The sequence below is a fragment of the Lontra canadensis genome, unplaced genomic scaffold (assembly GCF_010015895.1).
Source record: "Lontra canadensis isolate GAN:19392208 unplaced genomic scaffold, GSC_riverotter_1.0 scaffold45, whole genome shotgun sequence".
Taxonomy (NCBI): domain Eukaryota; kingdom Metazoa; phylum Chordata; class Mammalia; order Carnivora; family Mustelidae; genus Lontra; species Lontra canadensis.
In genome coordinates this window covers 5,487,475-5,502,754 of record NW_022631039.1, presented here as the reverse complement: position 1 = coordinate 5,502,754, position 15,280 = coordinate 5,487,475, and the positions used below count along the sequence as shown (strand labels likewise).

General features: G+C 54.3%; 1 protein-coding gene across 3 annotated transcripts in view; it reads left to right on the top strand.

Annotated features, from left to right (window-relative positions):
• CLIP2 (CAP-Gly domain containing linker protein 2) overlaps positions 1-2,821 on the top strand; it is a 66,267-nt gene extending 63,446 nt beyond the window's left edge. For all 3 annotated transcript variants that reach the window (XM_032872413.1, XM_032872412.1, XM_032872414.1), the window contains 2 exons: positions 40-102; positions 2,169-2,821. In XM_032872413.1, coding sequence (XP_032728304.1) covers positions 40-102; positions 2,169-2,180 — 75 coding nt within the window. In that variant the 3' untranslated portion in view covers positions 2,181-2,821. The remainder of the gene's footprint in view (positions 1-39; positions 103-2,168) is intronic.
• Positions 2,822-15,280: the final 12,459 nt, after the last annotated feature.

Genomic DNA, 15,280 nt, shown 5'->3' with positions numbered 1-15,280 from the left:
GGTGACCCTCACTCAGCCCGTGCCCGGGACTCTTTGCAGGCCATCAGCAATTCCAGTTCTGCAAACGGCATCCACCAGCAAGACAAGGGCCACAAACAAGAGGTAAGGGACGCCCTGCCCCCCCGGGGGACCCCCTGCCACACCCACGGCCCTCCCACACGGGCTGACTTCTCAGGAGAAAAAAAACCCTAAAAGCCACCCCAATTACAAAGGTGCCTGGTGCCAGAGTCTCCCCAGGTAGGGCGGCCACTCTCCACCCGGCCGTCATCCGCTCCTGCCACCTTGTTGCTCTTTTTCCAAACACTGACACAGTAAAAGTTCTACGTGCCTATTGGGAAACTTCTGGGGAAAAAAAAAAACAAAATAGAACGTACTCTTAGAGATGACCTAGGTGGACAACTTTTAGATGATCTCTTTGTGGAACTTTCCTCTGTGTGCTTGTGCGTGTGTACATGTACAGAATTCTTATTATTTGCTGATTCCTTATTTGCAAACCGACCTACTTCATGACATTTGTGACCCCAAAATCAGCACTCACGGCCCTTTTAGGTCATTCTCGGGCATGCGCAGGATGGAGAGAAATTCAAGTCACCCGCTGCACCCAGTCCCAGCAGAGGCCGCACAGGGCGATGCTCACCACCGGTTCCAGTTCTGAGTCGATAACCGTCCTTTCCACGCTCCGTTTGGTGCCATATTTCTCCCATTTTCATGCTTTTTCTTGGTGATCTCGCTGTTCAAAATGACCCCGGGGGCTCCAGCCTGGCTCAGTTGGAAGAGCGTGTGACTCGTGATCTCAGGCTTGTGAGTTCAAGCCCCAGGTTGGGTGTCACTGGGGTCTTGATTCCAGGACCCCAGGATCACGACCTGAGCCAAAATCAGACGCTTACCTGACTGAGCCACCCAGGTGCTCCCGCCCTCCTTTTTTTTTTTTTTTTTAATTGTTAAATGCTGGACCTCACCTTTAGAATTATTTTTTTTAAGATTTTATTTATTTACTTGACAGAGAGACATCACAAGTAGGCAGAGAGGCAGGCAGAGAGAGATGGGGAGGAAACAGGCTCCCTGCTGAGCAGAGAGCCCTATGCGGGGCTTGATCCCAGGACCCTGGGATCAAGACCGGAGCCGAAGGCAGAGGCTTTAACCCACTGAGCCACCCAGGCGCCCTTACCCTCCTTTTTTTCTTTAAGCAAAGTGTCCTCATTTGGGGTTTGGCTGATGGTTCCTTGTGATTCGAGCCGCGTTACACATCTCAGGCTAGAATACGTCCTCAGCATGGTGTCCTCTGGGCCCCCCAGCTGGCCAGGCGTGGCGTTCACCTGCCCTTCCCTCCAACGGGAATTGAGATCACCGGGTCAAGACATTGTCTGATTTTTCCGCTGTACAGTTACCGGTTTTTTCTAATCGGCGGTCTAGGGAGAGAGACTTCACGATCACATAAACTCCTTGTGCCTTCCCGGAACAACCCCGGACTGAGCATGTGTTGATGGCTTTTGCCTGAGCAGTGTTCCCTGGGGTGACTGCTCAGTAGCGCCCCTGACAGCCCGTGACAGAGTAGGTGGCATACTCCACGGTCGAGTTTCCCTCCTGGTTTTTCACTGTTTTATTTTATTATTACTCTTAGTATATGGGCTGCCGAAGCGAGCACTATTTTATTATTATTCCTAAAAGATTGTATTTATTTGTCAGAGAGCATGCGAGAGGACACAAGCAGGGGGAGCAGCAGAGGGAGAGGAAGGAGGAGGCTCCCCGCTGAGCAGGGAGCCTGACCCTGAGATCATGACCTGAGCTGAAGGCAGATGCTTAACCGACTGAGCCACCCAGGCGCCCTGTTATTTCTTTCTTTTTAAGTAGTCCCCACGCCCAGTGCAGAGCCCCAGGCAGGGCTTGAACTCACAACCCTGAGACCAAGACCTGAGCTGAGATCAAGAGTCAGATGTTCGGGGAGCCTGGGAGGCTCAGTGAACGTGCAGGGGTGAGGCTGAGCAGGGGAAGGAACTCTGTTCTTTTCATCTTGGGGCCGTGGAGCACCCCCAGCCACTGTGTCATCCAGAGATGGGAGAACCTGGGCCACAGAATCCGCCAGGCCGAGGCCTGTGGGGGAGGGGCGGAGAGCGAGATGGGATGGGTTAGGGTCCGACACCTGCTGATCAGGCCCTTGCTCTCTCCAGGAGAAGCACTGACCCCGAGGGACACCGTGGAGCAGCCGGATCCACACCACAGCCCCTGCAGCCTGCCCCGGCGGCGCCCCCTCCAGGCAGGGGCCAGGACTGTCACTTTGGAGACAAGAACAGTGTTTGTAACAATAACGTGCCCACTGCCTCGGACAATCCCCCATCCCCGACCCCCCTGCGGGACCAGGAGGCTTCCTCAAGCACGACCTCCCACAGAGAGCGGTACAGTCCCGGCCTGGCCCCCGGGACCTTCAGCCTGGACAGCCTGGATGCCCCAGCAGTTTCTGGAATTTGTTTGGGGGAGGCTGAGGTGATCTGGCCAGGCCCCCCACCCCACCCCCAGAAGGAGCCGCCCTAAGCACCATCTTGGCACCCCGGGCGTGTCCCTCCCCTCCCTTCTCCTCCTTCTCCCGGGTTCCCCTGACACCCCAGAGAGCCATTGTCCCGGGAAAGGGTCAGAGGAGGCCCCACTAGGCACCAAGGAGGGCAGTCCGGTCCTCGGGAGCCAGGTGGGGACCCCCTTTTCTGCAGCCCCCAGGCTTCTTGTCCCAACAAACAGTGGTACAAGCCCTCTTCAGCCCCTCTGCCCAGCTCGGCCCGAGTTCAAGGTGTTGTGGGGACAAGGTCCTCCCCTCCCCACCCCCAACACCATACATGTAGCTCCAAGCTGCTGGCCAGACGATCACCACAAGGCCCGGAGCCACAGTATTAGGAAAGTTTGGAAGCCCCTCTCCTCATCCCCCTCTCGGACCTGGCCGGGAGCTGGGGCAGCGGGGCCGCTGCAGAGCCCAGACCCGGGGCTCCAGGCACGTTCTGACTGGTCCGCCACGCGGTGTCCCCGGGGTGGACTAGCTGTTCCAGAACTGGGCCTCTCCCCCGCAGACACGCACCGACCCTGGCCTGCGCACCGGGGGTCTCGCACGCACGCGCAGCCGAGTGGGCGGGGGCGTTTGCGGTCGGAAGATGCCGGCGCTGCGGTCCTGGGGTCGAACCCCCGGCCTGGCAGGGCTGTGCGCGGACACACAGCACACGGTTCTGCAGCCGCACTGTGTGCGTGTACACCCGGGTACACGTGGGTGAGTGTTTAAGGACGTGCGTGCCGGGTACATTCGTCGGAGGGCACGCCTGCCAACAGCCCCCTTGCTTACCAGGCACCTGCTCCGAGCTCTGGAAGCCCCGTCCCCGCAGCCAAGAAAAGAGCCCAAGAGCCGTTGTAGAAAAGAAAGAACTAACAGCCTCTCCCCGATGCCCGGCGAGCCCGTCTGGGTTACTCCAGGCCTGTGGGTAGTGGGAAAAGCCAGTAGAAAAACCTCTAGAGCTGGAGGGCCCGTAGGTTACTGCCTTTGCCTCAGTGTCCCCGTGGAGGCCTTCCTCCGCCTCCCCCAGCTCAGGGAGTGTTTTCACTCTGGGGCCCTCCCCTCCCAGGAGCTCAAGGGGGAAGCCTGACGGCCCGTGGAGGCGTTCCTGCCACGCACCAGGACGGGTATGCAGTCTGTGCCCTGAGAGCAACCCAGGGGGCCCCCATTCTTGCCCAAATGCAGCCCATCCTTGGGGCGGGGGGCGGTTAGCCAGATCGTCCCGTCGGCCCGCCACCTCCCCGTTGGCTTCTGGTAGCTCTCGCATGCGGTTTTATTAACAACAGTCTAGAAGCGACGCTTTAGTGGCCTAACCCAGAGTTAACTACTACTCTTTCCAGCAAAATCCGGCAGCTCGCCCCGCCTACAGAAGGCACCGATTAGTCTACTAACAGCCAAAGGCCCACACCAGGAGGGGCTGAGTCCCCAGGGCGCCTGGCAGGTGGCAAGAAACCCTTTGCCTGTGAGCGCCTCCCCTGCCCAGTGTGGGTTCAGCCTGTGCCCCATCCCCAAGCCCTCCCAACCCTTGTCCTCCCCGAAGTGGAATTGTTGAAGTGTGGCGAGTCCGTGCTCGAGACAATAAAGCTTGTGACTGATGTCCAGGACCCTTGTCTGCTTTTCTCTGCGTGCCCGCTGGGACGTGCCCGGAGTGGGTGTCAGTCCTGTCCTGCTTGTTGCCGGCTAATTCTTACTCAGTTGTGAAAAGCTGATGAGGGCTTCACAGGGCCTGGCTTGAAGAGACCCAGGAGACCAGGACTGGAGCTCGTCCAAGGAGCAGGAACCCAGCAGGGACGGTTTGAGGACCAGAGACAGCAGGCATAGGGGGGCAGGCCGGGCAAGGCTGCCAGAAGAGGGCTGGGGGTTTGGACTTGACTCTGTTAGGAGGGGGCCCACAAGAAGAAAATGAAACCTCTCCCTGATGTGCAGAATAACTAAAACGAGTTCAGTGAGTTCTGCGGGAACACTTGGAACCTCAGGGAGGGAATTCTATCTCCTGCAGCCAGTTCTCTCAAGATCAAATGAACGGTAAGAGTTTGCAAGTTCTGTGGTCATCCTACAGGCTTTGCACTTGACGTTGCTGTTCTGAGAGACCATCAAGGCTCTCGGGGTTAACAGCTGAATGCATCTGGAAGCTTCGTGCTGGCTCCCAGGTACTGTGTCAGCAGAGAAGGAGGAGGCGGTGGGGGCTGTGCGTGGGTGACAGGTTTAGGGAAGGGGGGCCGTGGGCACAGGTGGGCTAAGGGAGCCCACAGGGGACTCTGGGGGCACTGTTACCCCAAAGGAGCAGAGCAAAGGCGCTGTGCTTGGGACTGGAGCTGTGCGGAGGACCCCACTCCAGGCGGAAAGGATCAGGAGACAATGACCCCGGCTCTCTCCGGCCCTCCTCCAGCTGCCCCTTTCGGAGGCTGAACCCAACCTGGAGCCCAGGCCGGCAGCCCCCGGGGCACACCCAGCCCAGACGGAGGGGCAGCAGAATGGGGCTGGGGTGGGAATAAATGGCAAGCCTCTGCCTTCGGCTCAGGGCACGATCTCAGGGTCATGGGATCGAGCCCCACATCGGGCTCTCTGCTCAGTGGGGAGCCTGCTCCCCGCCCCCCCTGCCTGCCTCTCTGCCTAGTTGTGATCTCTCTCTCTGTCAAATAAAGTCTTTACAAAAAAAAAAGAGAGAGAGAGAGAGAAAGAGACGGTTCTGGGCTAGAGCCCAACAGCGCCTGGTTTCTGGGCTTCCGCTGCCTCGAACACTCTCGGGCTCTGCCCTTCCCAGCATTTTGGTGAAATTCAAAGAGCTTCTGCAAACAAGATTCTTTCCTCCTGGGGCTGATCGAACACCACTGTGATTTCTGGTTTCTTTTCATTGTCCCTGAGGCCCAGTCCCCGACGGATAAGGTGGTGACCCAGGGCACTAAATGCATCGCCCTGACCCTGGGGGGGGGTGGGGAAGTGTTTCTTTGACCCGTGTAGCCTGCCGTGGAAACCGTGTGCTGTGGTCAGAAAAGAGCAAAGCCCCCACCTCACTCCCGGCTTCCAAGCCAGCAGGCGGCGTGGCCCTGTGTGTTCGTCGTTGGATGAAGGAGTTGGGTGCAGAGAGGAAGGAAGAAGGGAAGAGACAGACACTGTCACAGGGAGAGTGACAGTGGATCTCAATGTGACCCCAGGACAAGTCCTTAGGTTAAAGTCTCCGTTGGTCCTTTCTCCTCTCCTGGCCGAGAGGGGGAGGCTCCCTTTCTCCATCCGCAGGCATGTGGCGGCCCCAGCTGCCCTCTTGGTGGGCCCCCCGACAGTCCAATGTAGGGGTCAGCAGTGAGCCCCCCGATCTCACCTGGGGTAGGGACCAAGCCAGAGAGGCATGTGTCAACACCAAAGACTTCAGTGGGTGTCACTGAATTGGTGTCATGTAAAGGGCTCTTTAAAAATATAATCCCTTTGGGGCACCTGGGTGGCTCAGTCGTTAGGCGTCTGCCTTCAGCTTGGGTGCTGATCCCAGGGTGCTGGGATCAAGCCCCATGTTGGGCGGCTCTCTGCTCAGCGGGGAGCCTGCTTCTCCGTCTCTCACTCCCCCTGCTTGTGCTCCCTCTCTTTCTCTGTCAAATAAATAAATAAAATCTTTAAAAATAAAATACAATCCCTTTTAATGTTTTGGGTGTTTGGAATATTTTATCATAAGTTTTTGTTTTTCTTTGCTCCTGAGGAGTAATTTACATGCGGTAAAATGCCCAGATCTTCGGTGTCCAGATGGATGCATTTTTTTACATGAGTGTACGCCACCGTCATCACCGCTCCGGTCAAAATACAGGACATTCCCAAATCCAGGCAGGCTCTGCTGGGCCCCTTCCCAGCCCAGGCTCACCCCCTCACACCCAAGAAACCACCCAGGTTTCTACCTTTGTCACCACTGATGAGCTTTCCTATCCACTTTCCCGGCTCTGGAAGGGTGTTTTTGGCTCTCAGGAACACTTGAATTTCACTCTTTTTCGTGCTTTCCAATACCCTGGTTTTTTTGTTTTGTTTTGCGAAGTCCATTCTTATTGCTAGCTAAATCTGCCATTGCATCAATGTACCACAATGTACTTACCCACTCTGCTCTTTTTAAAAAATATTTATTTATTATTATTATTTTTTAAATTGAGATACAGTGGGCACATAACACTGCATTCATTTCAGGAGTCCCACATCGTGAGTTGTTTGCATACATCAGGAAATGATCTCCAGGATAAGTTTAGTTAACATGGGGTCACCACACAGTTACAAATGTTTTTTTCTCCTGATGAGAACTTTCAAGATCTACTCTCCAAGCAACTTTCAAAAGTGGACACAGTGATATCAACTGTAGCTCTCCATGCTGCACACGATATCCCCAGGACTTAACCATCTTTTTTTTTTTTTAAAGATTTTTTCATTTATTTATTTGACAGAGATCACAAGTAGGCAGAGAGGCAGGCAGAGATGGGGGCGGGAAGCAGGCTCCCCGCCGAGCAGAGAGCCTGCTGCGGGGCTCGATCCCAGGACCCTGGGATTATGACCCAAGCAGAAGGCAGAGGCTTAACCCACTGAGCCACCCAGGCACCCCTCCTTTTTTTTTTTTTTTAAGATTTTATTTATTTATTTGAGAGAGAGACAGAGAGAGCATGAGCAAGTGGAGGGGAAGAGGGAGAGGGAGAAGTCAGGCTCCTCCCAAAGTGTAGAGGCTGATACCGGGCTCCATCCCATGACCCTGAGATCATGAGCTGAGCCAAAGGCAGAGGCTTAACCGACAGAGCCACCCAGATACCCCTTATTTACGTTATAAGTGGAAGTCTGTGCCTTTTGACCCCCTTCACACATTTCACCGACCTTCCCCAAATCCCCCTGTCTCTGACAACCACCCATCCGTTCTCTGTATCTATGAGGGTTCTCTGAAAAATTAAAAAAAAATTTTTTTTTTAATTAAAAAGTCTTTAGGGGCACCTGGGTGGCTCAGTGGGTTAAGGCCTCTGCCTTCGGCTCAGGTCTTGATCTCGGGGTCCTGGGATAGAGCCCCGCATCGGGCTCCCTGCTCAGCAGGGAGCCTGCTTCCTCCTCTCTCTCTATCTGCCTCTCTGCCTACTTGTGATCTCTGTCTGTCAAATAAATAAATAAAATCTTTAAAATATTTTTAAAAAAATCTTTAAAAAGCGTATTCGGCATGTAAGTGAGATCATACAGCATTTGCCTTTATCCTGTCTTCTCTGGGTGCACAGGTGGGTTGAGGAATGTATGCTCTACCCATGACGACACGTAAAGAATCATTGCTGGTAAAAGGGGACGGACAGACAACCCGACGCCAGGGTCTGGGAGATCTGTCCCCTTTGACTGACCCCCTGCGTCCCTGCCTCAGGCCTCCGGGAGCTGCACGGAGGGTTGGGGGGTGTGGGTTGGCACAATGGAGGCCCCACAGGAGGCCAAGCAGAGTCCCACACTGAGGGTCCCACGGCGGATGAGGCCCCCACCCACGGGCTCCAGCTGGGAATCCAGACAGGACCAAACCAGTGCACAAAGAGAGAGCCCTCCTTCCGTCGGTCTGCACTTTGCAGACCAGGGTGTCAGGAAAGACAAAGGGATATACTCACCAGCATAGAACCTACCGCCAAGCATCTGTTGGGAGAGTCCAGACACAAGAGCAAACCTCTGAAGAAGGTTAAAGTGTCTGACTCCTGGCTTCGGCTCAGGTCATGATCTCGGGGCCCTGAGTTCAAGTCCCACCTCGGGAGGAGCGTCAGCTTAAGATTCTCCCTCTGCCCCTCCCTATCCCTCTCTCTTTCTCTCTGAATAAATAAATAAATAAAATAGAAAAGTTCAAGGAAAACACTTAAATCAGCAGTTGAAAATATTTAAAAAAAGAAAAGAAGAAGAAAAAGAAGACCCACAAGGGAGCTCACATTTGCCAAATCACCCCCCAAGTCACCCCTGGCATAGCACTCAGTGAATGTTTGCTAAATAAACAAGTGACAAAAAGAAGAAGAAGAAAGGCTGATACCTGTCTAATTGGGTTCCGAAAGAAAACAGAATTGTGGAGAGGCATGATTTATCTTAATTTTTTTAGTACTCTTGACACCGAGTGCGGGGCTTGAACTCATGACCCCGAGATCAGTAGTCATCTGCTCTTCCTCCCACGGCGCCAGCCAGGCGCCTGGCAGGAGGCATTATCCAAAGAAACAGCTGAGAAATTTCCAGAATCGATGAAAGATAAGCACGTGAGATACCAAGTCTCCCGAGCATGATAAATGAAAAGAAATCTGCACGTAGCTTCGATTACGTGTGCAGAATGCCCGAAACCAAGAGCCAGGCGGGACTCCCAGGATATGATCCCGACTTCATTTTCGTCTCCCAGTTTGTCACGGAACCTCTTCAACACTCCACGAAAGCTGGGGCACCCCCCCCCCCGCCAAGGGGCTCTCACAGGTAAGAGAGTTCCAAGGTCACTTTGATTACTAACACAATCTCGAGTCAGAACTTAAAATGTTGGGCCCCCGTCTACGGTGTCCTCCAACTTCGAGGACAGCAAAAGTTCTCCCTGAGGTCTTCTTCTTCTTCTTCTTTTAAAGATTTTATTTATTCATTTGAGAGAGAAAGTGAGAGAGAGAGAGAGAGAGAGAGAGCACACAAGTAAAGAGAGGGGCAGAGGGAGAGAGAGAAGCGAGCTCTTCTCAGAGCAAGGAGTCTGATGCCAGGCTCCATTCCAGGACCCTGAGATCATGACCTGATCCGAGAGCAGACACCAGAGCCCCCCAGGTGCCACCTAGGCACCCCGCGCCTTTATATTCCTGATGGCGCCAGAGTCACCTAACAGTGCTTTAGAGCTCACAGAGCTCCGCATTTGTCCTGTTTGCAAAACCACACCACGAGGCTGAGACCGGGGTTCCACCTCTGACGCAGGCCCTAACCTGTCTTTGGACTTGGGGAACCCCCCCAAGCCTCAGTTTCCTTATCTATAAAGTCAGGAGTGTAATCCCCAGGCCTTGGGGGGGTGGGTCACAGAGGGAAATGGCGACAATTTTGAGTTGAGCAGGAGTGGGGGGGAGCATCTTTCCCTGGGTCACTGCTCCTAGGATGGCGTCAGGTGGCCCTGTTGGTCCCATTTTGGGCGGATTCAGTAGGACTTGGAATAGCAGTGTCCAGGTGCAGGGGTGAGCTCCTGTGGATTGCTGCAGGGACCGGGGGTCCCCACGACACCTCCATCTGATGCACACGGCCCTGTCCCCCTGAGACATGAAAGGAACCTGAGCGGGGCTTGAGAGTGAGACCGTCTGAGTTTGAATTCCCAGTTCAGCCACTCACTTGGTTATGATCTTCACCAGAGCCCCCAAAGTCCCTGGGCCCCCGCTTTCCCATCTCCAGTAGGATCGGGACAATGAAATACATCGCACGGGGTTGTTGCCATTCTGGTCCCACTCCCCCACTTTGCTCTGCCTGCCTGGGGAGACACTGATCCGACCATCCAGGTAGGTCGGGATGATGAGGGAGCAGGAGGCTGGCTGAGGACAAAGCAAAAGCTGGCACCTTGCACCCCCTCTCCACCCACTCCCCTCGGTAATGTGTGTGACATTCCTCAGGCACCCCTGACTGCCCTAAAAGAAAAACAAATAGTTAACTTGCAGAGATCACAATCCTGCAAGGCAGGAGTCTCCCTTGGTTTACAAATGTCCTTGAGATTTACAACAAAGAAGTTACCTTATCAATAGCACAATTTCCAGAGGCAAATAACTCAGTTCCTCAAGTCCTAATGTCGCCCTGCCCTCCATAAAAACTGAAGGAGGCTGAGGTAGAAGGAAAAGTAAATAAAGTTAAATTTCTTCTAAACCCAAATCTCACTAACAAGGACGCTTGATAGCAGGAAGGTAACATCCCACCAGGAGACTCCCCAATTGTCTTCATGTTGGTGCCTCATTAGAGGGAAAGCAGCCTTGGCTTGATAGTAACCAGGACTTCAATATCCTGACAGTCTTCTTTACCCCAGTAGCCCTTCTGAACACCCCTTTGTCCTCACCTACCCAACTCCTGTGTATATAACCAGCCACTCCTCACATCCCCGGGGCAGCATCTCCGTCTGCCTACGGGTCCTGTCCCCGTGCTCCAATAAACCACCTTTTTGCACCAGAGACGTCTTAAGAATTCTTTCTTAGCCGTCGGCTCCGAACCTCACCCAGGTTCGAGAACTTCATCAGGGAGGCCCTGGCCTTCTCCTCCTGAGGGAACTTGGGAGAGAGGTGGAGGACGGGTGCCACCTGCACCCCTAGCCCCAGTTAGGAGATTGAAGCCCCCCGCCTCACCCAGAAAGCGGGACCCCCCACGCAGCTTTGTGCAAGCCCGGTCTGGCCCTCTCTCTCACCTGTGGTGCCGCCTGCTCGCCACCAGGTGTCACCCTCAGCCCTCCCAAGCCCCATCCGCGCCTGGGAGGGGTCCCGGAGGCTCGGGGGAAGATGGCACAGATCCCCAGCCAGAGCCCAACCGGGACCCAGATGTCTCAGCAACTGGCCCGAGAGTTCTCTGACCCTGTGGCCTCCCAGATGTGGCTCTGGCTTCTTTATGAGTGTCCATCTGGGACGGTAGGGGGTGGATGTTTACTCTATCACCAGGACCCCAACCGGCCAGGACTTAAAGTCTCCTTCCTCCCATTACGGTTCTCCCCCCACCCCATCCCTGCAGGATCCCGGACCAATCTGCCCTCCTGACTCCAGGCTCTGCCCCCATCCACGGAGCTGCCTCCTGAGCCTGGAGTCTCTGCCCCAAGCTCTGTCACCACCGCACCCCCCCACTCCCCGGCACCAACCCCAGCTCCAGGCCCTCATCCCAGTCCCTCTCCTACTCCCCACGAGTGGCTGGAAAATGTCTTAAGACTGAAGTCTGGGGCCCAGAGTAAATTTGGGAGGCAGCCTGGGATGGGGCAAATAACCAGGAGACTAAGTTCTAGAATCTTCTCTGGAACCGTGAGCAAACGTTCTGCCCTTGCCCTCAAGCGAACCAGCAGAGAGAAGGGCCTGCTGTCTCCAGGGCTTCCCCCACACCCGTCGAGATGCCCCAGACGCCCCTTACAGCCTCCCTCTCCCAGCTGCGGTGGCCTCCCACCCTCTGACCCTCATGGACGACTTTGCCTCCGATTTCCCAGGGGTCACGAGTCTGAAATTTACCAGGAACATTGTCGTTCGCTGTCACCGGATAAACACACCTGGGCTTGCGTATGCTCAACCCTTCCTGCCCCTCATCCCCCTCGCAGGGGACCCTCCTCCCCTCTCTCGGCTCTGCCCTCAGATCCGGGCTCAGACCCCACACCCTCCGAGGAGTCATTCCAAGGGACGCCACACACACCCTTTCCTCCCCCTGCCTTCCCTCTGCTCCCTCGTGCGCACACCACAGTGTGAAGGGACATCCTTGGAGGGAACTTGTCTAACACCTGTGTCTCTCCGGGGGCAGGCCTGGTCATGAGCTCACACACAGCCCTAACTCCTAGCCCAGGGCGTGGAACATAGTAGGTGCTCAGTAAATAGTTGTTGAGTGGGGGGGCACCTGGGTGGCTCAGTTGATTAAGCATCTGCCTTCCGCTGAGGTCCTAATCCCCGGGTCCTGGGATTGAGTCCCACGTTGGGCTCCCAGCTTGTCAGGGAGTCTGCTTCTGCCTCTCCCTCTGCCCACCTCTGCCCCTGCTCATGCTTGCTCAATCTCTCTCTCTCTCTCAAGTCAATAAATAAAATCTTTAAAAAAATAAACAGCGGTGCGATGGATCAACCCTCCCAGACACCGTAAATCTTCAACGTTGCCTTCCTCTTTGCTGACTCCCCTGAGCTCCAAACCTTGGCAGGTTCAACCCCGGTTTAAAAAAATGTTCTTGCAGGAGCACCTGGCGAGCTCAGACAGCGGAGTGTTCAACTCTTGATCTCGAGGTCATGAGTTCGAGCACCATGTTGGGCATGGAGCCTACTGAAAAATAAATAAATATGTAAATAAATAAAATTCTTCCTCCGGTGGCCCTTTCCAAGTCACCTGCTTGTCCTCATTGATTTGCAATCTGAGTTTACTCAACCAACTATATCTGGGATTGCCGAGCTTTTGACGATGGTGTCCTATAAAGTAGATTTTCTCTTTTTTTTTCTCCTAAATATTTTATTTATTTATTTGACACAGAGAGAGAGACAGTGAGAGAGGGAACACAAGCAGGGGGAGTGGGAGAGGAAGAAACAAGCTTCCCGCTGAGCAGGGAACTTGATGCGGGGCTTGATCCCAAGACCCTGGGATCATGACCGGAGTCGAAGGCAGACGCTTCATGACTGGACCATGCAGGTGCCCCTAAAGTAGGTTTTCTTTTAGTCTTCTTTAAAGTTTACATCTTGTGGGCGCCTGGGTGGCTCAGTCTGTTGTGTCCAACTCTTGATGTCGGCTCAGGTGGTGATCTCAGGGTCCTGGGGTCGAGCCCCGTGTCGCTTCTGCACTGGGCATGGAACCTGCTTGGGATTCTCTCTCTCCCTCTTTTTCCGCCTCTCCTTCCCCAAATAAATAAGTAAAAAAATAAAGTGCACTTCTTGTTTAGAAGATAAACATCCCTAGTATCTCCGTCTTTAGTGTTGGTTCATCCACGGTCCTGTCCTCTGGAAAATCTCAGTTCGTCTCGTGGGCGGTCGTCTGGATCTCCTTAAATTCTTACGTCTTCATGCTCACATGTTTAAGCTTTTAATCTCGGACTTTAGGCTTTGATCTCCCCCTTAAATCACATTCACTTTGTCGCTTTATTTTGCCATTATTTTAAACCTCTTAACTCCTGTCTCTTGTTCAGGGTAACTTTTTAGCCCGACTTCCTGGTTTTACATTTTAGCTTCGTATGTGCTGATTGTGAATTTGATGACATTTACCTCCCACAACTCTATTTCACAGTTGCCATCGTATTGGGCCCATCTTTGAGTTCTTTTCACCTGAAATTTTTCTCATTACTTAAAAAGAAAAAACACAAAAACTCGATGTTTAGCCTTTGCTGGCTTTTGATTTTGCTCCGTTTAAAAGGCTCCATCTTCTCCGTGATTTCTTCTCCCTAATCATCCAGCCTCCTAGTTCTCAACTCCCCCTGCTCCACCCCCCTGCAATCAGGGTTCAAGGGTTGTCGCCAATCCCTTTTTACAGCTGAGCAGATGAGACCCAAGGAGGGTGAGCGTTTGCCCAAGTCACGCGGCTGGCGAGTGAGTGGCGGGAGGCGTGGCGAGGCCAGGCCACGTGGCTGGGTCCAGACTCTCACCCGCTGTTTCCCGGCTCCCATGCCCACCAGGAGGCTGGGGGGGGTGGGATGGGGCTCATCCCCCTCCCTGTCCCTGCAGGTGCCCCTCAGGCTGCCCTGTGAATCTCCCTGCCTTTCTCAACTGCTTTCCCCCGCCCTGTCCTGAAAACCTCATTTCAAGAGGCTCACGGGCTCCTTCGTGTGTCTGGTGCCCAAGCACGGGGCTGCCTGGAGCCTCATGCCACCTGGGCTTTGTTTAAAGACCTGCGTGTCTTGCGATCTGTGGTCTTTTGATACCCACGCCTTGGGAGGCAGGACAGAGTCTGCCGCTAGCGGGACACCAACCCGGAGGGGAGCCTTGGCAGGATAGGATGCCCAGCCCATGCCACCGCTCTGTGTCGCTGCCCTCTGGCGGGACACTGGTCGGATCAGACGCTGCAGCGCTGATACCTGGCACGAGGGAGGACAGGACAAGAAAGGGTCACCACCGGGCCACCCTTGGCCCAGCTTGCTGTCAGGCCGCCCTGACGTCCCAATTTCCTTCTGGAAGACCTCCAGAAGACGGTGTGACACCTGGGCCACCATACTGCCCAATCCAGGGGCCCCTATTCACATGGGTCCCTGCAGAGACACCTGCTCAAGGATCCTCCCAGCGGGCTGAGGGTCAAGGAACACTGGACCCCTGTCGAGTTTATCCCAAACGGGGATCATCTTTGGGGGCGCCAGCATTGGTTCCCATGTGGGCTCATGGCTCAGGCCAGCGGGTGGGACACCCCTCCCCAGTACTTCCGCCCTGTCACCAGGATGCCCTAGAACATCCACCTTTCAGGCTGTCTCACCTCCTTCCCACCCCTCACCCCCAGCTTAGATTGTATTTATTTATTTAGCAGACAGATCACCAGTAGGCAGAGAGGCAGGCAGAGAGAGAGGGGGAAGCAGGCTCCCCGCTGAGCAGAGAGCCCGATGCGGGGCTCGATCCCAGGACCCTGAGATCATGACCTGAGCTGAAGGCAGAGGCTTTAATCCCCTGAGCCACCCAGGAGCCCCTCACCCCCAGCGATAAAGAACAGAAAAGTCATAGACAGGGTTTTTCCTTTCCTTTTTTTTTTTTTTTTGCCCATTTAAAAAAATTTTTTCCCCTTTATTTATTTTTTAAGTAACTGGGTGACAGGTTTTCCTTTTTAAAATACTCGTCCATCAGAATGAAAGATGACACAGGCGCCTGGGTGGTTCAGTCCATCAAGCATCTGCCTTTGACTCAGGTCATGATCCTGGGGTCCTGGGATCGAGTCCTGCATCGGGCTGCTCAGCGGGGGACGGGGGGAGCCTGCTTCTCCCTCTGCCTGCCGCCCCCCCCCACCGCTCATGCTCTCTCTCTGAAAAATAAATAAGTCAAATATTTAAAAAAACAAAACAAAATAAAAGATGCCAGTTAAAACAGCACATCCTGGAGGGCTCCCTGTGGATAAGGAATAAAACAGACAACAGTCATCAAAATCAGGGTCATCTGCCTCCAAGGTAATGACCAGCAGGAGGTATAA